Below are 24,576 nucleotides of genomic sequence, written 5' to 3' on the forward strand. Positions count from 1 at the left end.
GTTCAGAAACACACAAACTAGCCTTCGCATCCGCAGGCCACCACTATGTCTGTTAACCTTAGTGGCGAGTGCAGACCTCACAAGTGAGTCAGGGGAGAGGAGGTTAGTCTCTCAACCAATCGGGCGTGTAACGGCCCATAACCCTGTAAACTGCATCCTTGTTATTCTCACTCCGAGCTGTGAGTACCCAGTTGACCGTGGGTGTCGGCGCAGTTCAACACGAGTAAAATCTTTTTTTCTATGCTATCTGTAATTCTGTCTGTACCCACAGATTCGCAAGTCTGTCCAAGATTCTATGGATTGGACAGACTTGCGAATCTGTGGGTAGGTCTACGTAATGCGACCTGAGAAATCCTGCAGACACTCGCTAGAGGTAAACAAAGAATTATTACTCGCTAGAGGACCGTGCTGGAAGTAACTAGACATGGATAGCATTTTACCGTTCACGCTATTTCGACGGTCGGCGTGTAGAGGGCGAGTCTACTGTTTTGGATGTGTTTTCGAGACACGGTTAGCAGTTCGGCTTCTGAGTCCTGACTCCTGACGCAACGATAGACTTGTGAGGTAACCCCAGTTGGAATCTTACCGTTTCGTTCTCCCGCTAAACAGAGCTTTCTATCGTCGAAACGGTACCAAACCGACGGTATTTTGGGTGTTGTGTACGAGTACCCTTGAATCTAGCGCATGATCTGTAAAATGCCATGTCTACACACACAAAAAACGGTACAGGCCGACCGTCGAAAATAGCGTGAACGGTAAAATGCTAACCATGGCTAATATTCGTTGCGTCGCGGAGGCACGGGCGCGAACTATCACTACGCTGTGCTGGGTTCCACACCAGTACTCGGCAGTAGAAGAGCCGCTAGACTCCCGCCAAGGGGAGCAGTCAGCACACAGTGGCATGCTCTAGGGTCTTAGAGGTCCTGAGGAGTATGCTCTAGAACAGTTTCTTAGTCGGTCAAGTACGGGCGTTGCTTTCCTCGTTTTCTCGCACTGAATCATACCATGAACTCATCAGCCGTTGCCTCTTCCTTCCAGTACATCGCTAATGCATACATAGCAGACTTAGAAGCGGACGTTCAGCTCTCAGGTTCATTGTGAATACCAGGCAATCAGGGGGGCGGATGTAGAGGGGGGGGGGGGGGGGGGAGGGAGTTCCGGCGGTTAGCTATCGCATATGTGCTACTGGAAGCCCATGTACATGTATCAGCCATTCAGGTTTGGCTACGCTGGACCCCCTCCCCCCCCCCCGCCCGCCCTCGGGAGAGATGTGTGGATCCGCGCAGGCAATCATCGGTCACCATGGTCACTGTTGTTATCAGTTGTCTGGGTATTGGGTTGCGGCATGAAAACAACTGGGAGTTACACTGATTGTGACCTGAACTAACTTCCTCTGCTCAGTCTCTCATGCTCTACATTGTGTAAGTGTAAGCTCCGTCTATGACGTCATTGAGCACTCTGTGCAGCTGGGGGGATCTACGGATGGTCTTGGTCCGAGGAAGCTGAGACGCTCCTTAAGGCTTTCCTCCTTTATTCCCAATCAAACTCGCCACTTCCACCGAAAAACTGGGTGACTGCGCCCAACTAGATGGGGATTTGTATGCAAAATGTCACTAAAAGCGCCATTTCGTTCTTATAAAAGCACGAACAACCGCAATTGGCCCAAAGTTGAAGTCTTTTGGACGCTGCGTCGACTGGTTTGGGTCCGAGAAGGCTGCAATGCCGTGTCCGGCCCTTATTCCCAATCGAACATGGTTGAATAGGTGGTCACGTGCTCATGCGTACGCCAGTCACCTGGTCACCATGCCTGCAGGCTACAACTCCCTTTGAACTTTCACACCAAGGTTCAACTCGAGTGACAGGAACGCGCCCAAACAGGCTGTAAGGGCCGATTCCCACTACGGTACCGTGAGTGCCGTGCCGACGATTTGGGTAGGTCACGTGTACCCCACGGTACGAGCTTGAAGCTGAGAGTGATTTACACCTGCGCACAATCATTCCGTGCATTCCGTCGGCAGGCCGGATCACCATTTTTTTAAATCAATTTCTGACTTTGGTCCTGAGGGAAAATAGCAGGGGCCGGGGAGATGACTGGAGAAAGCTCAAGAATCAACCAATCGAAAAGCCAAAAGCCAAGAAAAAACTTCGTACCGGTTATACCACAAATACAAAAGAAAGCAAAAAACTTCCTTTCAGGGAGTAGTAAAATACCTACTACTCACTGCATTTGACCTCGCGGAATACCACGGCATGCCATTTCCACCCCCCAGAGGCCCTCGGCACCGGAATGTCCACGGCGCGGTACGGCAGGAGCCACTGAATGAACTCGCGCCAAAACTGCCCCTCACGTGAGCAAATCACCATGGGTACTCACGGCACGGCACTCACGGTACCGTAGTGGGAATCGGCCCTAAGTGGTACCCTGCAGGCATCCTGGTGACCAGGTGACAGGTTTATCTACTCGGCACTGTGCTACAACCTGCCGATTTGCCTGGCAATATCAAAAGCACAAAAAAGCACCAAAGGCAACAGTGACCTTGAAAGCTTGTAATAATAACATCAAGAATCAAAAATCAAGGCGATTTGCAGGTAAAAAGATTCGAGATCCACACTAACATGAACCGGATGACAAAATGCATGTATCATGGTTGAACAAATAGATGTTTTGAGTCTATAACCAACTCTTGAGTAGGCTGGTGGCGGCGGTCATGAACACGAGAGCTAACGAGGAACTTTGTCCGACAGTGTCCGCTCCGCTAAGTGCACCCATTGCCTTGAAGTAGCCGATCGGAGAGTCAAAACCGGAATTCGCAGACACGTTTACACGATTGCCTTCGTCTTGATCTCCTGATTGTTCCAGAGGCTGTCCGTCCTGCAACAATGAAAATCAGAAGAAGTCCAGTTTGAACAACAAATATCCACAATTACGCCCTGCCTCACATTCTGATGCTGGCAACCACAAATCGAGTCAATACAAATATAGCTTTCGGCACACCCGCACTCGGCATTTGCTAAAATGCAAGAACCGTCCGTTGCCTGGGGTCCCTCTGTATAAATATCTTCATTATTAATTTTCAATGACCTCCCCTCAACGTTACGCCCAGTTGTGACTAGAACATCCCCCAACTCCAAACACCTTGCAAACACCAAAGAATAATTTCATAACCGCAATCAATAGAACTAGCTGAACCGACATTAGGGTAATAGTCGAACCCAATTATACCCAATTATGGGTTGAAATTGTTCAAGTAACGTGTCGTGTTTAGTGCGGCCAAGCTCGGCCGTTAATGCTCTAGGTGTAATGTACTGCTGTTATGTGTTATCACGTTGTCTTTCCTTCCTTTCTCCTTTGTTCATTTCTCGCTTTGATTGTTAAAATTCACACTTGTAAATTTCACTGCTGTTGCTCTTAGTGTTATTTCTCTAACTTAGATTTTCTATAATAGTTCAATTTTTGTTTCAGTGTCCTTTAGTACAACGACGATTCCTGATGAGTGTTGTACGAAAACTTGTTTGAATCCATATTTTTTCCCTACACCATTTCTTCATATTTTCATCGTTTCATTGCACATCGTCTCCACCGTTTTTACATTGCATGAATAAAGTACACAAATGTCGGTTCAGCTAGTTCTATTGATTGCGGTTATCAAATTATTGTCTCCTCGCCGTGCGTTCGAATAATTTCACGTGTGCATTAGGAACTCGGATGGTGAGCCAAGGAAAAATTGTAACATGGAAAATGTGGGCACAAGTTATGCGATCGAGTCCACCAACTGAACCAGATTTTGAACAGTCAGTCCATGAAGCCTTGGACATATTTGCCAACCATACCGACATGGATTTGGCCAACTGCAGCTAAAGCACTGCAGATAACGGTATTCTCAATCCAGATGGGGACATCAAAGATATGGAGTTGTAGTTGTTTGGTGAATGCAGAGCGTACAGAGAAATGGCCGTCGCTGATAAAAATTGAGAGGCTGCACCATGTTTTCCGGGTAAACCACCTGAAAACAAGGGTAATTACCGGCATACCAGGGATTTTTGACTTTGATCGAAAAACTACCGGTGTTGGCACTGAACCATGAGTGTTCCAAAAAAGTTTGTTATGTGGTGTGACAAGGGCGCATGCGGCCCTGCATTTCACAGAATCACACATGTAGGGGCGATCTGACAGTACTCGTAGTAAAAGAAACTCAGGTTTTGGTGCCCCGATGAGCAATGGGTGAGAAATGAATAAGAATTGCGCAAAAATTACGCAAAATACTAAAACAATTGCCCAAAAAAGAGAAAATGGCTGAAATTGGCGGCGAAAACCAGCAAAATAAGGGAAGTGAGAGAGAATCAAGGGAAACTGGGTGCGTGACAAAGGGATTTGCTTTGGCTGGGTTGGCAAGTATGCTTGGAATGTAGCTTGTGCTCGGGTCGATGGTGCTTACCTTCCCCGCTTTGGAATTAGCACTATTATCCATGAACCTTCCACTTTGGAACGCCGTTGGTTAGCGCAATCGAGCAGTGCTCAAGCTGACGTTCATGCCGTGGAATGTCTCAGTACTCCCTGTCAGTTTTGTGCTAGATTGTGCACGTCTGACTGTTCAAAATCTGATTTAGTTGGTGGACTCGATCGCATGCCTTGTGCCCACATTTTCCCACGGTACAATAATTTCATCATTATTTGTTGACATGCGTTTGTAGTGTGTCTGTCGAGATGACCTCATTGCCCCTTACCCTGAAAGTGATGCGAGGACATTGCAAACAGTACTGAGACCTATCGCACATCTATCACATCACCATACAGGACAACCATGTTGGTTCCAACTCCTCTGAATCCCTGCATCACTGGGTCACGCGACGTGGCGGCCATGTTGGTTGCGCTGTCCACAGGCAGTGTACACTCGCTTTCCACGCTCAGTGTAGTCACATGACTGCCGAGATCCGCAACACTACTCGACTCAGAGAAATCATGCGGACAAGCATGTACAGTTGCGCTCACTGAAATGAGTGAAATACAGTCAAACCTGGTTTGGACGAACTTCAAGCGAACTGAACTAGTTTGTTTGTCTTATCCGGAGTTCTGCTTATCCAGATCTGACAAAAAAAAAATGATACCGGTATGCGTGCCATATGGATTGTATTTATGTGAAGGTGCATGCTGTGGCACATGTAAAGCATTTATTCATAGCATAACCCAGCAACAGGTAAGTACAATGTGCAATGAATTCATGACAGCATGTCCTCTGCCTTAAAGCATGCTGTCCATTCATTTCGCCCGTCCAAGAGGCATTGACCATCGGAAAAAACTACAGACAGCGCACACACGTGGACCGAAAGTTCGCACTACACGCTGTTTTATTCAAATTACGCCTGAAATTAGTTCGTCTTCACGAAAGTTCGCTATACAAGAGTTTGTCGTAAACGAATAATTTGACCTGATATTAATGCCTGGCCAACCATAGGATGGCGGATGGCGGTTACTCGGGCACATTCTACGCCAACCAATCGGCACACCAGGGAACCAAGCAATGATGGCATACCTCACTGCAGAGGGAACAACTAAACACAGGAAGGGAGCACCTCGGTCCTGCCTGGTAACCACCCTTCAGCGAGACCGCAAGCAAACTGCAGTTGCGCTGAAGACGAATCGACACCTAGACACGCTCCGGGACTTTGCGGCCGATCGAACGAGATGGGGCAACATCTGCTCGGCCATCACATGAACATATGGACTGGCTTACGTGTGTGGACGGTGCTTGTGCTCACTACTATATCAGGGTCTACAGGCATCCGAAGCACTGATTGTATCTGTATTATTTTGTACTCAATGTATGCAACACTATTATCTCCACATCACCGTGTTTTTATTTTTGTTTATGTTTTTTCACTCCATTGTCGTGAGTTCCCCTTGGGAACGGATACGAGAATAATAATAATAATAATAATAATAATAATAATAATAATAACCATAGGATTGGGCCTAGTTCGTACTAATGGAAAGTTCGCATTATCAGTGTTTGTCCTAACGAGGTTTGAGTGTACAACCCGAAATGCAAAACTGATGCCCTGGACACGTTCCGATTACATCACTGCACTGGTACTTGTGTACATCCAGCCGCATTCGTGCTATTGCCAAGGCAACAGGGGCCGCCGTGCAAGCTGCGGGCAGCAAATATGCACTTCGGGTAAGATCTCACCGAGCACAACCACAATTGTCGGCAAAGCAGCTCTGGCTCATAGACATAAGCAGCTGACGCACTACTATATAGCAGGAAATGTTCGGACGGAATTTATTTTCGTACAATTTCGTACACGGCCTATTTTACTACAGTCAAATCTGTTGTAAGCGACCGCCCCTTGGTGCAAGAAAAAGCGGTCTCTTACGGCAGATGTATGGTAAATCCGGCATACAGGGCATGCATATATGCTTCCATGTACTCAAAAACACGGCAGTAGATCGACATTGCCTGGACTTGAGAGCTACAGCGCAGCCTCAGTACAGGCCAGGGCCAGTCGATCGCACTTGCAGGACAGCGCATTTTCACACCTTTCAGTTGACAGTTTCGCACCTGATTGGACGTGGGTCGCGGTCGCTTACAGCAGATTTGAATGCAGCCACCGTGCATGAAATCGCGGTCGCTGGTCACGCACAGCAGATGGTCGCTCTGGACAGATCAGTTTGTATGTGAAACCGTCGGTGCACGGAAAATCGGTCTCTAATGGTAGATGGTCGCCTACAGCAGAGGTCGCTAACGGCAGATTTGACTGTAGTACTAAAGTTAATTCCGTACTAAAATTTGTTCATGTGAAATTATGTACACTGTACATGCGTACTGCTAGCGAACACGCGTATTTAGCATGCAGCACTGTACGAAAATATAATCCGTTCGAAAGGTCGAAATTCGGATTTGTCCGAAAATATTTCCGTCCGAAAATCTCCTGCTATACAGTATTATGAAGGCTCTCAAGTGCAAAGTGCAGTTTTCTTTTCTTTTCTCTCTGCCCTCCCTCTCTGCCCTCCCTCTCTGTATCATCCATTCTGCCATGGTTGGCAGCTGATCGGCACTATTATCAAACCTCTCAACTGGTACTCACCGGGAAGATCAGCTGGGACGTGTTAGTTGCGTTGAGCGAGTCTCCCTCCCAACCACCGCTGCCGTCAGTTGCATTTTCAACAGACGGGTCTGCTTCAGATGACTGGACGGTTGACGCATTCTGGCCTGTTGTTAGCGGCTGGATTGTTGTGGGAGCTGGGGTTGTCGTTGTTGCAGTGGCGGTTGTTGTTGGAGCTGGGGTAGTTGCAGGTGCTGGGGCTGTTGTGGTTGGAGCTGGGGTTGTTGTGGTTGGAGCTGGGGTTGTTGTGGCTGGAGCTGGGGTTGTTGTAGCTTGAGCTGGGGTTGTAGCTGGAGCTGGGGTTGTTGTGGCTGGAGCTGGGGTTGTTGTAGCTGGAGCTGGGGTTGTAGCTGGAGCTGGGGTTGTTGTGGCTGGAGCTGGGGTTGTTGTGGCTGGCGCTGGGGTTGTTGTGGCTGGAGCTGGGGTTGTTGTAGCTGGAGCTGGGGTTGTTGTGGCGGGAGCTGGGGTTGTTGTGGCTGGAGCTGGGGTTGTTGTAGCTGGAGCTGGGGTTGTAGCTGGAGCTGGGGTTGTTGTGGTTGGAGCTGGGGTTGTTGTGGCTGGAGCTGGGGTTGTTGTGGCTGGAGCTGGGGTTGTTGCGGCTGAAGCTGGGGTTGTTGTGGCTGGAGCTGGGGTTGTTGTGGCTGAAGCTGGGGTTGTTGTAGCTTGAGCTGGGGTTGTTGTGGCTGGAGCTGGGGTTGTTGTGGCTGAAGCTGGGGTTGTTGTGGCTGGAGCTGGGGCTGTTGTGGCTGGAGCTGGGGCTGTTGTGGCTGGAGCTGGGGCTGTTGTGGTTGGAGCTGGGGCTGTTGTGGACGGAGCTGGGGCTGTTGTGGATGGAGCTGGGGCTGTTGTGTCTGGGGCAGGAGCTGTCGTGGCTGGAGCTGGGGCTGTTGTGGCTGGAGCTGGGGCTGTCGTGGCTTGAGCTGGAGTTGTTGAGGCTGCAGCTGGGGCTGTTGTGGCTGCAGCTGGGGCTGTCGTGGCTTGAGCTGGAGCTGTTGAGGCTGGGGCTGGGGCTGTTGTGGCTGCAGCTGGGGCTTCTGTGGCTGGGGCTGGGGCTGTTGTGGCTGGAGCTGGGGCTGTTGAGGCTGGAGCTGGCGCTGTTGTGGTTGGAGCTGGGGCTGTTGTGGCTGGAGCTGGGGCTGTTGTTGATGCTTGGTCTGCTGGTGTTGCTTGGGCCGTGGGCGACACTGGGACTGTTCTTGATGCCTGAGCGGTTGATGCTGCCTCCTTAGCTCCATCAGATATAATCTCAACTGGTGTTTGATGTGACTGGGTGGTGGACGGTGTAGGAGAGGTCACAGCTTGAGTGGCTGGCTGCCACGTCTGGCAAGTGACAGTCTGCTGTGGAGCAGTAGTGTAGTCACACTGGCAGCCAAACTGCCCTCCGCCCAGCTCAACCGAGCACAACGGGTAGGTAGTGCAGGAACCGAGGCACGCTTGAACCGACCGGCTAGGACCACCTAGCTCTGTGCCGACTAGGCACACTTGCTTTCCCTGGGAATTGCACGACAATATCGGACGGACGCCATCGCCTGCTTCCCTGCATGGGTAGCCTGTAGTGGAGAAACAGGACACCAATGTGGTTGCCATGGGCACACATCAGCACAATGGCGGACCGAGAGGTCTTGTGAGGACTGCGAGTTCCATGCATTGCTATCTCTACAGTGCATATGAACAATGCTGGAAAAGACTGCAAGGCAACCTTAGGGAAATTCGGTGGAAATATAAGGGGAAGACGGTGGAAACATAAGGGGAAGATGGTGGGAAAAAACAGTGGAAAGATGGCGGCAAGACGGTAGCATGCAAGACAGTGGTGAGATAGTGGTGAGACAGTGGTGAGATAGTGGTGAGATAGTGGTGAGATAGTGGTGAGATAGTGGTGAGATAGTGGTGAGATAGTGGCAGTAGGATGGCAAGAGGTTGGCTAGGTGTGTTTCACGCCTGTATGGTTGAACACATGCTAAATGTCTTAAAACCGTATTTCACCGAGTACAAGTCCCACTCGATTGTACGTGGCACCCCCCCCCCCCCTCCCCCACTGTCAGTGTAAATTGTAACATGGAAATTGTGGGCACAAGTTATGCGATCGAGTCCACCAACTAAACCAAACTTTGAACAGTCAGATGCGCACAATCTAGCACATAACTGACAAGGAGTACTGAGACATTTCCAAAGCATGAAAGTCAGCTTGAGCACTGCTCGGTAGCGCTAACCAACGGCTTTCCAACTTGGAAGGTTCATGGATATTAGTGCTAATTCCAAAGAGGAGAAGGCCACAATTTCCATGTTGCAATTAATTTTTTTTCCTTGGCTCACCATCTGAGTAGTTTCAGTGTTGAACCACATTGTGGATAAAGTCACTTCAGTAGTACGGCATGCTCGTTTGTAAGTCGCACTCCTCTTTTGCCCTTGAACTGTAATGTAAAAAAAAGAAGGTGTGACTTATCTTCGGGGAAATACGGTAACAGAGAAATCGGAGTAAGAGCAGGGAGGGTGTTGGTTGTACCGGTGCCGAGTGTGTGACTATTGCATTGCTGGGTGTGATCATTGGGGTATTGAGCACTCCACACAGACCATGCATATGCACAGTGCTGGAAACTGAAATCCGACCCCCCCCCCCCCCCCCCCCCTGAGCGGTGCGCTCACATCGCAAAGACCCAGCACGGGATTGTAAAACGACGAAATAGAGACCATTCAGGACCAGGGCCGAAACACGTAGCAGGAAACAGAAGGACTCAACTCTATCCATACTTGCTACATCACAGTAGCTAAAGTTAGTAGCTACATCTGCCGCTAGGGTTTACCGGGTGTCAGCGGCCGGCATGAGTTCCCTTCGGGAACGGATACCATATTTACTTACAAAAAACTTTTTATAAGCAACCCTAGAGTGACAGGGAGACACACAGCACGCTCCAACGTCCTTACTAAGTAGCGATGTCATGAGTGCATCCGATACGTTCCTCTGGCTGTCATCAAAGTAGCGCAGTATGGTGTTGCGCGCGTAGTGTTGTCTGCTGGGGAAGAGGCGTTCAACTTTCTCGACCAACACGGCCAGGGGACAGACTGACGTATTTGCGTTGAGCGGATTGCCGGAGAAGTCAATACGCTCTAAGTAGCCGCTGTACCTGGTATGCTTTCGTACCGTAGAGTTCACTGATCTGCATAGGAAAACACACATGCACGCACGCACGCACGCACGCAAGCACACACACACACACACACACACACACACACACACTTTTGTTCTCGAAAGGAAGTGGGCTTTCACTAGCGCTATCTGTCTGAACATGAACAAAATGATCTAGAAGAATGAAGACAATTGAAACAGGAAAACTTACTGGATAAAAAAATTGATTTGAAGTTTTTTTGGTTTGGGTTCGAAAATCTTTATTTTACACATGCATTTTTCTGATTTCTTCTCCAGTGTATTTTTTATTGCATTTTAATCCATTGTGTTAATTTTTGCCCCAAAAAGAGTCTTGTAAGGGCTAAAAAAAAACTTACTGGTTGGTAGGCCAGAAGCCATAGAAGAGATTATGGGGAAGATCTGCAATAGAGTTGTCCTTCAATGACCTGCAGGAAACAACACCAACATTATGTGATGTAAGGAGAGCACGAAGAGAGTGAGATCACATTAACCTTTTGCGTGGCCCTGACGCTGACGGTGCATGGTAAATCCCCAGATTCCTGCCACCGGTCGCCATACGCATTAGTCCCAGTATGCATTTGAAAATGACCGTATAGGCGTGAATAGAAGCTCTGGGGCTCTATTTTTCCAGAAGACACCCAGAGGGGGGGGGGCTGTATTTGAGAGGGGGCTCTATTCGAGAAGGGGCTTATCTTTTCAATAGAAACATCAATGCTACATTAATATGATGGAATTATGCACACGTTCGTTTCTGTACCGACCTACCTCCACATAAAATTTATCGTTTCTCAATTTTTACACCATGTAGAACGATGATTCAAAGTCCTGCAGATTCATGAAGCTCAAGCGATTCATTGGTCTGTACTTCGCATGCGCTGTGCAGCAATGTGAGTCACAGGCAAAATACCCTTTTGAGGCACGCCGATTTCAAAACAATTTGAAGCGTATCCATGTTTCGTTCTTCGATAGCAATACTCAGTGATTCCGCATCGCGCCATATCAAACGACATACCGCTGGAAAGCTTATTCTCTCACCTTTCCAATGAGCCATTATTGACGATCGGATAATGTACAATGGAGTTACGACAATTCAAACAGTGATGTATATGCACTGTACAAGTATGGGTTTTTACTTGACGCACATATGCGGCATCAGGAAACCAGGGTATGACGTTTTTGACGTACATGTGCAGCATCGGTCCGCAAAGGGTTAATGAGGAAGAGACATAGAGAGATAGAGAGGAAGAAATGCAGGCAGAGAAAGATGGAGAAAAGAGAGAGAGAGAGAGAGAGAGAGAGAGAGAGAGAGAGAGAGAGACAGACAGAGAGAGAGAGACAGAATAGAGAGAGAGACAGAAGAGAGAGACAGAAAGGAGACATAAAAGGAAGGAGAAACTGAGTCAGAGGAAGAGGGAAGGCGGAGGAGGATAAAGATGGTGGTGGTGAGGTGGTAGAGAAGGAAAGGAAGACAGTGAAAGAGAAAGAGAAAAAAAGATTGGCACAGGGTGAGGGAATGACCACCCTGAAAGATTCAAAAGATCACATAGATACTGCAGTTCTTCCTAAAAGCTCCTCTGTTTTGTCTCCTATTGAACACCACAACCCACCCAAGTGCACAGCTGAAACAATTTCTAAACGTATTAGTAGTAGTAGTAGTAGTAGTAGTAGTAGTAGTAGTAGTAGTAGTAGTAGTAGTAGTAGTAGTAGTAGTAGTAGTAGTAGTAGTAGTAGTAGTAGTAGTAGTAGTAGTAGTAGTAGTAGTAGTAGTAGTAGTAGTAGTAGTAGTAGTAGTAGTAGTAGTAGTAGTAGTAGTAGTAGTAGTAGTAGTAGTAGTAATAGTATTCATTATTTGACTAGGGGAGTCCCAACAGGCATGGCCTTGTTACAGGGAACCCTAGGTGAATCTTTGTGGGATGAGCAAAAGTACCAGCAGATTGTGCCTGACGCCAGTTTAGAGGAAGAGAATTCCACCGACCTACCGGCAGAAAGTCGGTGTCGTTTGACAATGTAATGCAGTGCACAGCAGTGCGAATAATATTATTACTTACAGAATGTAGAGTGATTTGTGGGCTAATAGGTCAGCTCCAAGAGTGGTGATCTGGTTACGATCAGCATAGCTGTAGTAGGAAACAACACAGAGCAGCACAACACACGTACAGTCAACTTCGCGTATAACGACACTCAGCGGGGCATCAGAAAAGTGTCCTTATTCGCGAAGTGTCGTTATACCCGAAGTCTCATTATAATTATAATTATTCCCGTAGCTATGCAGAAGACGTTACTTCAGTAACGTCTGGCGCTAGCCAGGGTCCACACAGCTTTAATTTGGTGTTTGTGTGTTTATGTTTGTGTCACGCCTGGCGCTATCCCGTATCTGTCCCGTACCGTACCGTACCATCAAACACAGCTGGCCACATCAGCTGGCCGCAATATTCAAACAGGGCTTTCAAACGGAAGATCATAACGTGAAGCAACTTGGAAGAATGAGTATGAATGCGAAGTGTATGGGGGAGTGCATGTGGGGCAATAGTGCGGGTTCGAATCCCAGGTAATGCCTAAAAAATAGGAGAATTGAAAAATTTATAACATCCCTTTTCTTTTTTGCCGTCATCAAGGCGGTAGACGGTGTCGTATTACCCTCGACCGTACCTGTCCCGTACCTGTCCCGTACCTGTCCCATACCTGTCCCGTACCTATCCCGTACCATACCGTACATTCAAAGACGGCTGGCCAAAATGCATATTCAAATAGGGCATTCAAATACAAGGTCATAACGTGAAGCAACTTGGAAGAATTAGTATGTATGCGAAGTGTATCGGGGGATGCATGCAGGGCGATAGTGCGGGTTCGAATCCCAGGTTTTGTCTAAAAACAAAAAGTAGAAACTTATAAGAATTTATAACATCCCTATGCTTTTTTTGTCTAGGTCATCAAGGCAAAAAAGCATAGCGTAGGGCCCTGAGCTTCCAAGCTCTCTCGTGTATTACAGTTGAGTGGGATTTTGCTCTGGACATGGAAATTCTGTCGTTATTCGCGAATTGTCGTTATATCCGCAGTCGTTATTAGCGAAGTTGACTGTAGCACAATATTTTAACAAGATACACAACTCACCCGCAGGCACATGGGGCTAGCATGGGCTAGCATGGGGCTAGCATGGGGTGGGATGGTGCTGGTAGGGCCTGCCATGCTCAACCGACCAGAGGTCTCGGAATCTTCGAATGGCCGGCTCACCAAATTTGCACATACAGTTGAACATCGATTATCCGCACATCGACTATCCGACCATTCGATTATCCGTAACAGTTTTTTTGGGCGCACGTGCCGTAGAGTACGCACTGTGCATGTAGTGAGCCATTCAAAAAATACGAAAATTTTGAAAAGTAAAAAGTAAAAAGGTCGTGCGGCTAGTAATAACCACTGAAAGTGTGTGAGTGACAGTTTTTTCTTATCCAGAACATTTGCCTTATCTGAACACCGCCTGACAGTTGTCTGCCCAGAGGTGGTCGGATAATCGATGTTCAACTGTAGTCCACATTCTACACCACCCATGATCCGCAAGCACCCAACAAGCGTCATCCCCCCAAACGCCCCCCCCCCCCCCCAACACCCCCAACACCCCAATACCCACCCACCGCCCACACCTCCACCATCCCCCTCACCCCCCCCCCCCACACCTACACACACCTACACACCCACATGTGTACATACAAATACACAAGCAACCAAACACGCACACAATGATTGCACAGATCACACAATGCAGGATGTACAGTTACTTTCATGAACTATAATTATTATGCGGAAGACAATAACACGCAGGCGCCAAATTTCAATGCATTGACTGCAGGGAAGGTGCTTTCGAACATCATTTCTTACAATTCTTCCAAATTGGGCATACCCTTGAGCAAATCTCCTGGAAGCTCAGCCAGATAATTGTCGCTCAAGTCCCTACAATCAGCATAGATATACACAGACACAGACACACATATACACAGACACACACACAGACACACACACACACACACAGACACACAGACACACACACACACACACATACACACACAGTACGAGCTCAGTTGTGCACACAACTTTACTAATCTAAACGTGAACATCGACATTTGAAGACAGGAAAGAAACATGACATGAGAGTGTGAAGCATGCACACATGAGAGAGAGAGAGAAATAGATTGCAACTGTCACAGTGAGCATTGGAGCAACTCTGAGCGGTAGTATCACCGGTGGCAAGAGCAGCTGGTGCGGTCGGTGCTCGGCATGAGCCCCCCCCCCCCCCACACACACACCCAATATCAATGTCCCATGACTTACAGAACACGTGTAGAGGGATTACTGGTTATGGCTCCATCGTAAAAGATACGTTCGGAGATGGATGTCAAGTTATTCTTGTTCAGTTTACTGTCAAGCAGAAACACAGTAAGCATGTTGTACAACAGCAACAGGCAAACACTTAGCAAACTAGAAAATAATGACAAAACAGTACATCGGCACGTCGTCACAACATCCCCTTTATTCTGTTTTATGTTGTTCTCCTCTAGGAGCTGAGTGGGTAATGAGTGGGTAATGATCGGGTAATGATCGGGTAATGAGTGGGTAATGAGTGGGTGATGAGTGGGTAATGAGCGGGTAATGAGCGGGTAATGAGCGGGTAATGAGTGGCGTCGTCAACTCGGCGCCTGCCGTCCAAGACTTCAAACATACATGTACCTACCCGCCAGAATCAGAGCATGGCGGCGGAGATCTTCGCACATGCTCATGCCCCCCCCCCCTCAGAATTGCTGTGATTTCCGGATGTTGTTTCATACAAATGACTAAGCTGTTATCTCCTCGTCGACTTGAAAAAGAAGAAGACGTTTGGTAGCTTTATTGTCTGCTAAAACAAACAAAGAATCGTGTGGTCAGCATGCTACGGGGTCGTTCACAGAATTTTGTTGTCATCCTGTTCGTAAAACGACTATCATTCTTTTCGTACAATAGAGAGGTTCTGCAAAACGAAAATGTGTACGAACTTTCGCTCTACGTCACGAAGTGAGAAACTTCGCACGAACTTTCGCAACTCTGGACGTGAAACTTGCAGGGAACGCGAAATGAACTTTCGTAGGACGTTTCGTGAGATTGGGTCATGGTGTACGTGCACTTGGCGCATGCAAACTACGAAAACGTGCAGATCACAAAGTTCGTGCGACAATTCGTACACATTTTTGCAAGGCCTGCCGCGAAACTTCGTTCGAATTTTCGTTGTGCAGAACCTCTCTAATGACCTCATTTTACTCTGGTGGATGAGGCAAATCCCAAGCACTTTACATTCACACCCACATGCTCAGTGTCGGTGGAAAGTGATTTCGGCTCGCACCCCCCCCCCCCCGCATTACGTTCATTTCAGGCATAAAAACAAACATTAATTTTTGCGACGACCCCTTCTCAAACAGGATAATCCTGGCCCGATGATGAGCATAAGCTCCGGGCTAGGCGTCCATTCAAACGTCGTTATTCGTGAGGTTGAATGCATGAAGTCAAATGGTCACTACAATGTGTAGGTTTTTGAGTTTTGTGTTGTAATTTGTGAGTGGGCATTATACCTGATGTCGTTGTTCATGATATTGACTGTAGTAATCATGGAGTACTAAAGGCAATGCCCAGAAGTAGTAAGATATTCACTGAGGTAAAGGTATCCAAATGCGTGGTACTCACAGAACTCGGAGCTGGGTCATCTTGTTCAAATCGAAAACACCATCCGGCAAAGTATGTATTCTATTCTGGCTGAGATCTCTGCACGAGAAGGACAGCAGAAACACACATACATGTACCTAATTATGGAGACTCCGCTCGATTTAGGCTAAGGCCGGTGGAGAACCCATAAATACAAATACGAAATACAAAGTACGAGCCAAAATTCCGTTGCCGTTAGCTACTACCCTTGAAGCTACCTAGTGCGCAGCGCGTTTGTTTACAACCATGTGTACACACACATGCACACCGGCATACGATGATTGTCCTGATCTCTTTCCTGTCCATCTCCATTTCAGTTTCAACACCACTCACAGCCTAATTCTACAAAAGTCCAAAATGATCTTTTCCTTCTGTAATGATAACTATGAAGTTGATTGTTCCAACTAGGAACACACGCTTCTTGCCAAACTTAACACTTGACTGACTCACGCCTGCCATCCGGAGCACACGAGGAGCACGTCGCACCTTCCTCTCGGCAAACCTGCAAGAAAGCACCTCTCCCTGCAGGTTTGCCGAGACGAATGTGCGACGTGCTCCTCGTGTGCTCCGGATGGCAGTCGTGAGTCAGTCAAGTGTCGAGTTCGGCAAGAAGCGTGTGTTCCTAGTTGGAACAATCAACTTCATGACTATTGCTGCCGAAGTTGCAACTTCTAAGTTCGTAATGATAACTACTTTCTATTTTCCAAATTTGGTAACATTTTGTATGGTCCATAATACACAATTTGCAAAAATGATTTCTTCGGCAGAAATTTGGCCGATTTGCTGTGTTAGGCCGGAAATGTTTTGAGCGTCCCTCGGACGTACACACAGACTGACAAACGGACAGGCAAAAAACAGATTCAGACAGCTACACAGACATACAGTTACAAAAATAGAAGACGAACCTGAACACGCACACACACACACACACACACACGTACACACACATACACGCACACACACACGCACGCACGCACACGCCAACGCGCACATGCACACACTCGCACACACACACACACACACACACGCATCCAGGGGACCGCAATTGAATTCTAACAAAAGTAAAAGGGAAAACTGGTCAAGTGACAATTTGGTCACCCCATACACATGCACAGCGTGTAAGACGTCACGTGAAAACCAAACAAGCCCAACGCACAATCATCATGTTGAGCTGACATACCGAGCTTTCCGGAATATAAGCCACACCCAGGTGTTTGTCATGACATACGGTGCGTAGAGATACAGCCATCTACCCTCACTTCATGGTTCTTTTGACCATCGTAGTAGAAGTCGCACCGCACCGGCTTTTCGTGTGGGCGTATTACGAGTATTTAAATTGCGGCTAATACTCCAGAAGATACGGTGCCCCCAGACAGTACAGGCAGCAATGATCAGTTGCTATGGAGACGCAGGACAGCTGCAGACAGCAGGTGTTCAAGTATGCATGCACATACTATCTTCCAACTTATGCATCGCTCTCTACTCTTCGTAGTGCGAGCACTCTGGCGCTAGAACGATGAGCTATCATAAAATGTCTGTGGTGCCACCTTTGCACCGTGGTCGGTAGTTTTGCTCATCTAAAGCTCGTAGCTGTACTGATGAGGCCTCGATGGCCGAAGCATCTTGCTGTCTACAGCATTGGGTATCTCGCTCCTCGACATGCGTCTTGTTGAGCACTCTCGGTGCGCTGCTTTAGTGCTGCTGCATTACGCATCGCTCACTTCCTTTCGTAGTTTGAGCAGTCTGGCGCTAGAGCAACGCGCTATCTTAAAAAAATAATGTCTTTGGCACCACTTTTGTACCATGGCCGGCAATCAGGCTCACCTAACAGTTCTTAGCTGTACTGATGAGTGCTAAATGGCCGAAACAGCTTGCTGTCTACAGCATTTTGTATTTCCAGTGTCTGCTCCAGCGCCGGGTGAGCCAGGTAATCCACCCGGTTGGGCGGCGCTTGGACCCGATTGAAAATATAGAACCGGGTCACCTGTGACCCGGTTGGTACTTTACACTTTCGAACTTTGAAAGGACTGACTACATGGCTTGTATCAAGAGTACATGGTTTTCATGTACTCTTGCTTGTATGTGTCAGATACTTCTTCTTCTTTCGTAATTTTCTAATTCCTGTCCTCTCTTTTCTAAATGCGGATTATCCATTCGCCTTTATATCATTGGGCCTAGTTCCCGTTTATTGTCCGAATTAAAATAAACCAACCAACCAGGTACATGTGTACCCGGCTCTGACCCGGTTGAAATGGGTGCGCCAGGTACACGTGTACCCGGCTGTGCTACAATCCTAGAGCAGACACTGATCTCCCAACAACTTACACTGTTTCCAGAGTAGATATATTATGAAGCATAGTGGCTGGTAGGGTGGATAAATTATTACCTGACAGATATCTGCACGAATAGTGGTGATAAACAGAACAGAGAAATCATCAGGGAAATACGTCTCATATAATTTCGTTCATCTTTCTGTGAGAGCCAGACCTATGGGACGGTGAGAAGGCAAGCATGCCTGTGCAATTGGTGAAGTACAGTAGAAGTCAACAACAACAAATATGCCTCAATGAAGTTTAGCAATAAACAACAATATTGTATACGAAATTTATCTCGGATACTGAGCCAGTAATAAAGTTAATGTAGACAAGTTGTAAACGAGTTGTGCAGCAACTATCCACGACTGTAACAAGATAATAAACAGTCAGAAAGTGCGATAATAGGGCACAAAACTGACAGGCTACTGAGACATTCAGTGACCCGAGACCTAGCTCTAACACATCTCCAGTGCGCAAACCAACTGCCTTCCAACTTGGAAGGTTCAAGGTTATGGTAGGACCAATGAGGGGAAGGTGAGCGCAGCGAAATGTGCTCAAGCTAAGCCCTACGGCAACAAAAGGTGGGGCTAGTCCAACACACACTCTACAATGACTGGGTGACAGATCAGAGGTGGGCGTATAATTAGACCAGGCTGAATAAGTCCGGGCTTATTTTTCTCCTATAAATGGTCCCTCAGTGGCGGACTGGGGAACTGGGTTGGCTAGAGTGGGTCGGAGGAGAGGGGAGGGGGGGGGGGGCTGGTTAGAGTAGGTTAGGGGAATGGAGAGGAGTGCTGGGGAGGGGTGAGGATAGGGCTTGGGGCCATGAGTTATATGTACATGGAGAGGGTAGGGGTGGGGTAGGGGTGACGCGAAAGGGGGGGGGGGGGGGTAGGGGTGATGGGAGGCGAGAGGGGGGGGGGGGGGGGGTAAAACCAGTTATCATGCTCAATCGCCGTCATGACATGTACGAGAATAATGCGCTTACTAGAAATAACTTCCTGATCAATAGTCCCAGGAAAACCAGCCACTCTCGTTGGTTTTGCTGGCGCTCAAAGGACATCCTTTTGAAATGGACGATAGCATGCTCGTTTGAGTCCACGGCAAAATCCCCTACCAGCCGGTCATGTGTGTTCAAAGTACTAGCAGAAAGGAATATACCGAATATTCGAATGTTCGTTTGGTTTGGTACATTCGAACGAATATTTCTCATGGCGAATATTCGTTAACCCGGTGTCCAGAGTTTACCGGGCGAGTGTAGAGGTCTATACTTTCGAAATACAGTACAGTGGCTAGCGGCACTACAGTCCGTACATGATCCAATACGCGTGGACACACGCACGCTCGGAGGCGGAAGTTACCCAGTCAAGCACAGACAGACACGTGGAAAGCACCTGTGAGCACTTACAAATCTTCCAATTCTATGAACCTGCCCAAGACGATGAGTGAGCCTGCGCTAATAGCATTGTTTGCCAGGTTACTGAACAGACAAAAGCATACAATCAGCAACACATGGGTTTGCCAATGGTGATTATAAAGAACATGTGCACACACACACACGCACACACACACACACACACACACACACACACACACACACACACACACACACACACACACACACACACACACACACACACACACACACATACACACACACATGCACATGCACAAACACACACACACACACACACACACACACACACACACACACACACACATGCCTACGCACGCATGCACGCACGCACGCACACACACACACACACACACACACACACATGCATACCCATGCACACACGCATGAACACACACACGCACGTACGCACACACACACACACACACACACACACACACACACGAAGACGGCATCATCAATGGTGACAGCCCTACGGCAAAGGATGCAGTAAACGAGGTGTGTGTGTGTGCGTGCGCGCGCGCGTGTGTGTGTGTGTGTGTGTGTCAGCTAGTTCGGTTCGTGGGTAAACTTATGCCGGATAGTGTTGGGTCTGTTGCCAACGGGCTCGGCTGCTTGAAGGCGTAATGTTGTACCTACCACCTTTGTTGGTTTCAGGGTTCATATACTTTCTATTTTAAGTATACATACCTGTTAACCATGGACTACTTCAGGCTAGATTACACTCGTGTGTGATCATGTTGCTAGTGAAGCTTATATCAGATCCACTCTGATTTAGCACCCACACTAGTAGTAGCAAGTATTACCTTCACTGGGGCAGGGGTAACTGCAGTTGGATCCCGGGACGGATACCCTGATGCCGTCAATCCTTTTTCTGCACCTTGTCCTCACCCACTGACTGAGGTGTGGGGAGCCCATAAGTGGGATCATTTTCAAGTCCACCCAGAGTTTTGGGGATTTCAGGGGGTGTCGGCCGTTGGGCGGTTCAATAGCCAATTGAGTCATCTTTCCAAGATTTCTTTTGAGTCTCTCTCCCCTCTCCCGGGGAGACCCACGTGACCAGTTTTGGCAGTGAGCATCAAGTACAAGTACAAGTGTGTGTGTGTGTATGCGTGCGTGCGTGCATGTGTGTGTGTGTGTGTGTGTGTGTGTGTGTGTGCATCCTCCAGCCTGGGTGCACGTCGTTGTGTTGCCGTCGGACTGCTCAGATCCTGTTTAGAATTTGTTTAGAAGTCTCCATCGACTCACTCGATGTGGTGACGCTCCATCGTTTCCAGTTTCAAGTACCTTTTTTTCCTTTTAGGCCACACCGTTTTTTATCTATGTTTCACGTCCCCGCGCGCGTGTATTTCACAGCCGGAGTTCCAAAAAACAACAAAAACGGAACATGATTGTTATATGGCAACTATTATGTTGGCATCATTGTTTTGTTCTATTTATCGCATGATTGTACTCAGCTCACATGTATACATGTGCATGTACCTGTGTGTGTGTGTAAGCTGGGTCGCAAGTCACGCTATCGTGGCTATCATTATGCCGCCTGTGTTTGGACCACAAGCATGGTGGAGGCGTGGCTTCCCATCCAGCTGATAATGCTGACACAGTTTGGCCAGTTGTTACCAATCAGTAGAGTTTGCATCGTGCAATAAACTTACTTTGCGACATTCATTGTATTGAAATAAATCCACGCCGGCGCCGGGCGGGTCCGTTGCTCCACTCACTCCACTGTACACAAATACAATGCCCGTACACTTTTTTTTTGGATGGCTTTTTATTTTTTTCGCCCTCCCTCATTTATTTCATCGAATAAGGTGACGCGAAACATAGAAAAATAACGGTGTGGCCTTACATGTATTCATGGTTTGTGTCGAGCGTTGTAGAGCTCCGCCGGCATGCCCAACCGATCATGTGGAACAGCTGTCGCCCAGCAGTGTGACATGCTTCTGAGTGATTTTAAATTACTACTGTTCTCCCATTATTTCTTGTAGCTCCTCTTTTCCCACTTTTAGTTCCTGGTGTAACTGCGATGTTTGCGTCAGTCTGTGTCTCTTTCTGTGCGTGTTTTTGCGTCTCTGTGAGTTTTTGTAGTCCCATTCGGCGACGTGATGGTGTTCCGGACAGCTCCAGTGTGAGTCCTGTGCTACCAGATGACTGGTCACCCGGTTCAGCTGCCGCGGTCCCAGCAGTCCAGGAGTGCCGTCGCTTTGCCTAGGCTTCACACCGGGGCAAGGTGGTCATTCCGGGGCCCACGCCTGGAAGTATGGCGGTTCCCTCTATCGGTGGGCCCGGTCTGTTTTCACACCTTTGCCTTGGCCCGTTGTTTGGAGTTGAAGTTCTCAGCTCTTCAACAATTTTGGATCTGCATGCTTTGTTTAAATTGTTTTGTACTCACCAGTTCATGTTCTTTATATTGTGGAAATTGCTTTCGTCTTGTTGTTGTATACTTTATTTATAGTGGAAATCAAAACAGGCATAATGCCTAATAACATTGGACCCACTGTGAATAAAATTTAAAGGACATTGTGGAAATTGCTTTCGTCTTCCTGCCTTTTTCTTCTGTCGGTCTTCTGGTTTTGTTTTTCCTCTACCCCATCCCCATAAGAGGATGCATCTTTTCGGTGTGGGCGTGTGTTGTGCGCCCCCTTTTGGGTGCATTTATTACGTGTGGCGTTGTGTCCGTACAGACTGCGCGCGGACTGAGCAGGTTGCGCCACAGCGCGCATGCGTGTAGTCTACGCACTCTTGTTTCTTCTTCTCTCGCCTTCTTCCTGAGACTAGACTTGGTGAAGGAACAATTAATCAGTGTCTGTGTGGTGTATAGACTAGAGTAATCAGAAGGGCATATCGACGGCTACCACCCCCCCCCCCCAATGACGTGTGTGTGTGTGTGTGTTTGTGTGTGTGTGTATGTGCGTGCGTGCGTGTGTGTATGTGCGTGTGTGTGAGCATGCACGTGTGCAATGTCATGTACACATGCTGTAACGTGTATACATGTGCAAGAATAGAAAGCAGACAACAAAAAATAACAGAGTAGACTCGACTCACAGCACATTCAGCTTGTTGGGGGCATTTCTCAGGAAATTTACATCCTGCAGGCCAGTCTCTGCCATGTGTCTGGAAATAGTCAGAGAGACACACACACAGACATACGCACGCACGCACGCACATACACACACACACACACACACACACACACACACGCACACACACACACACACATACACGCACGCACGCACATCCACACACACAGACACACGGGCACACGGGCACACACACACACACATACAAGTACACATACATACACACACGCGCACAAAACACACACATACACACACACACACACACACACACACCATTGGACCATTGGACGCCGATTGCCGAAGGCGATGATAGCGATGCTACAGCAGAAGCCATAGCAGCTTGTGCTCGGATTGCACCATTCAACAACTTGCAAGGCTGAAGAATTGACCGCCACTATTCAGCCTGGTCTACACCACACAGCTATGAAGTGTTTTTTTTTTTTCTTTTTTCTGGCCAGTGAATCCCTACTTTTTGGTCTTTTTTCATTATTTCCGCACACACATCACACCACATACTCCGGCATACTTCTCACACAGGGATCCCTAATAGGCGGTTCAGACTACGGCCAAAATCAGGTCTGAACTTGACTTACGATGGTGATGCAGTCGTGTTTCAAATGACAAATGTACAATCGACTCGGGTAGAGAGCCAAGAAGAAATTTATACTAAAGAAGAAAAATGACCAAGAAACTACAAGTTACGCTATAATGTCCACTAACACCACCAGTTACTACACAATCAGCTCATGCGATAACATTGCACGACACTGACCGACGATACTGACTTTCTACAACTAACTAGGCTGTTGGAGTGGGCATCCGAGATGTGCTGGAGCTGTTAGCCAGTTAGTTGTAGAAAGTCAGTACCGTCGGTCAGTGTCGTGCAATGTTATCGCATGAGCTGATTGTGTAGTAACTGGTGGTGTTAGTGGACAGTATAGCGTAACTTGTAGTTTCTTGGTCCTTTTTTTCTTTACTATAAATTTATCCTTGGCTCTCCACCCGAGTCGATTGTACATTTGTCATTTGAAACACGACTGCATCACCATGGTAAGTCAAGTTCAGACCTGATTTTGGCCGTAGTCTGAATCGCCTATTAGGGATCCCTGTGTGAGAACATGATAATTTCAATGCAACACTCTTCAAACCGGTTGACACTTGACCAAATGATGTAGGCTGGCTGGTGCGCAAGAGAAGCACTTTGAACCTTCCTGAATGTCATCTCGAGTAGGCCAAATGTCGTCTTGACCTACCGACGAACTTCTCCTCAACGCAATCTCGCCACGCCACACGACAAAAGACTAGGTAAATAGATGTAGGTTTATTCTCGATACCGAGAGAGAGCTTTCCAGTTATGATTCTCACGAGACGACGAGACAACTGACAACTAACAACTAACAAATAACAATTTACAAGACGAGACTACGGAAATGAAGACATCATAACATATCGGATTATCCATTCGCCTTCAAATGAAGAAAAGGCATTGCGATATTTCTAAATGCTTTCCAACTTCAGTTCGCGAGCTGTTTTCCAAAATCTTCTTTTTGACTTTTCACAACTGGCACTAGCTGCTTACTACGGTTTCTATGGTTATCAGTACTAGGTGGTTACTATGGGCAACTCAAATGGCGAATGTAAATTATTATTATTATTTTGCTTGTTCGCGTTAGCATCAACCTGCATAAAGCAGGTATATAGCCTTCGCTTAAGCTGCCATAAAAAAGAAAGCTCATCCTAAGCGAGAGGGCTAGAGGGAAATATAACGATAACGAGATACAGAATACAAAGAAA

At 47.6% G+C, this 24,576-nt stretch overlaps 1 protein-coding gene across 1 annotated transcript in view; it reads right to left on the reverse strand.

The window, feature by feature from the left end:
- Positions 1-2,514: 2,514 nt before the first annotated feature.
- LOC135824433 (uncharacterized) overlaps positions 2,515-24,576 on the reverse strand; it is a 68,302-nt gene continuing 46,240 nt past the window's right edge. Inside the window, exons 16-26 of the mRNA XM_065337171.1 lie at positions 22,748-22,816; positions 19,697-19,768; positions 18,299-18,370; positions 15,956-16,033; positions 14,576-14,662; positions 14,126-14,197; positions 12,298-12,366; positions 10,606-10,674; positions 10,027-10,259; positions 7,087-8,654; positions 2,515-2,872 (exon numbers count right to left, since the gene is read on the reverse strand). Of these exons, the coding sequence (XP_065193243.1) occupies positions 2,672-2,872; positions 7,087-8,654; positions 10,027-10,259; positions 10,606-10,674; positions 12,298-12,366; positions 14,126-14,197; positions 14,576-14,662; positions 15,956-16,033; positions 18,299-18,370; positions 19,697-19,768; positions 22,748-22,816 (2,590 nt within the window). The 3' untranslated portion in view covers positions 2,515-2,671. The remainder of the gene's footprint in view (positions 2,873-7,086; positions 8,655-10,026; positions 10,260-10,605; positions 10,675-12,297; positions 12,367-14,125; positions 14,198-14,575; positions 14,663-15,955; positions 16,034-18,298; positions 18,371-19,696; positions 19,769-22,747; positions 22,817-24,576) is intronic.

Source organism: Sycon ciliatum, chromosome 9 (assembly GCF_964019385.1).
Source record: "Sycon ciliatum chromosome 9, ocSycCili1.1, whole genome shotgun sequence".
NCBI classification, from domain to species: domain Eukaryota; kingdom Metazoa; phylum Porifera; class Calcarea; order Leucosolenida; family Sycettidae; genus Sycon; species Sycon ciliatum.